The sequence below is a fragment of the Opisthorchis viverrini genome (assembly GCF_000715545.1).
Source record: "Opisthorchis viverrini unplaced genomic scaffold opera_v5_70, whole genome shotgun sequence".
NCBI lineage: Eukaryota > Metazoa > Platyhelminthes > Trematoda > Opisthorchiida > Opisthorchiidae > Opisthorchis > Opisthorchis viverrini.
This window is the reverse complement of record NW_008751726.1, coordinates 214,683-216,074: the sequence shown is the minus strand read 5'-3', so window position 1 is coordinate 216,074 and position 1,392 is coordinate 214,683. Positions and strand designations below refer to the sequence as shown.

General features: G+C 47.0%; 1 protein-coding gene across 1 annotated transcript in view; it reads left to right on the top strand.

The window, feature by feature from the left end:
- The window catches only part of T265_13474 (hypothetical protein), a gene marked incomplete at both ends in the record, with an annotated part of 5,890 nt that extends 5,484 nt beyond the window's left edge, over nt 1–406 (top strand). Inside the window, 1 exon segment of the mRNA XM_009169055.1 lies at nt 173–406. Coding sequence (XP_009167319.1) covers nt 173–406 — 234 coding nt within the window.
- Nucleotides 407–1,392: the final 986 nt, after the last annotated feature.

Below are 1,392 nucleotides of genomic sequence, written 5' to 3'. Positions count from 1 at the left end.
TATTATTATTATTATTATTATTATTATTATTATTATTGTTCCTGTCTTCAAAACGGTCACGCGGGCTATGACAAAAACACCGTGGTATTAACCTGAAAGGTGTGACGTCGAATGTGCTCTTTGGACGCGTGAAGGTCTACGGGAAGCTCTCGGCCGAGTTCGCTGTATCAAGTGGTGTCCTCCGCCTTTCCTCCTCAACCTCTTAATTGACATGATTATGGAATGCTCACTCACAGCCTCTAATGCCTTTGGAATAGAAATGCTCCCAGGGCATTTGCTCAATTGGATGGGCCATGCAGACGACATACCTCTTCCTGGATCTGACGCCATTGTAGTGCAGACAACATTAAGTAACATGAATAATTCCGCCTCGCGGTTTGGCCTGCGCTTCGCATCTACAAGAATGAGTGGGCTCGAACCCTAACCTCATGCTTGCGGACGAGACCGTGGAGCTAATAGACAAATCTATCTACTGGGCGATTGTATCAGTCTCGGCGATCTGACCAAAGGTGATATTTCCACCTGGATTGGGAAGACCACAACAGACTTCGTAAACCTGGACCGCTTGTAGCGTGGCGCCAGCTTATCTGTCAAGAGTCGCGTTACAGTCCTCCGGTGCGCCCCCTATTGTAATACTGATCGGAAACACGGACGCTTTGCGCTGAGAACTCCAAAAAACTTCAGTGTTTGACTGTCAGTATCTTTGGAGCATTGGACTAGTCTTGTGTTGTAGTGTTGAAGTACGTCGAATGGTTCTCAGATGAAATAACTCGTCCACAATTGATGAACTGATCACACTCCACAGGACGGCTTGGTATACTGATCGGAAACACGGACGCTTTGCGCTGAGAACTCCAAAAAACTTCAGTGTTTGACTGTCAGTATCTTTGGAGCATTGGACTAGTCTTGTGTTGTAGTGTTGAAGTACGTCGAATGGTTCTCAGATGAAATAACTCGTCCACAATTGATGAACTGATCACACTCCACAGGTTGCGACGGCTTGGTCACACGCTCCATATGCCACTCAACTAACTTTCTCGAAGGTTTCTTTTTGCACAAACCACGAGAAGGGTGGAAGCGAGCCTAGAATAGTCAGACAGTGACTTGACAGGGAAGCCATTACCAGCAAGCTCAATTGTGCTGGTCATTGCATTCTACCTGGACGGGGAACTCCACGCAGTGACGTTATTAGATATGGCTCGGTCGCGCCTTTCAGTGGTGCTTATGCGTCGCGGCCGTTGCCTTCAATGCATAGCTCCCCTTCCGGCCTTCCAATGAAAAGTTCACTGACACCCATGTATTTATGCAATAATCATATTGGCAACCGTTTTCAGTGTGTAGCTATCACTCCCATCTTCCTAAAATCATAGACCAACGGAACTGTGGCGGCTA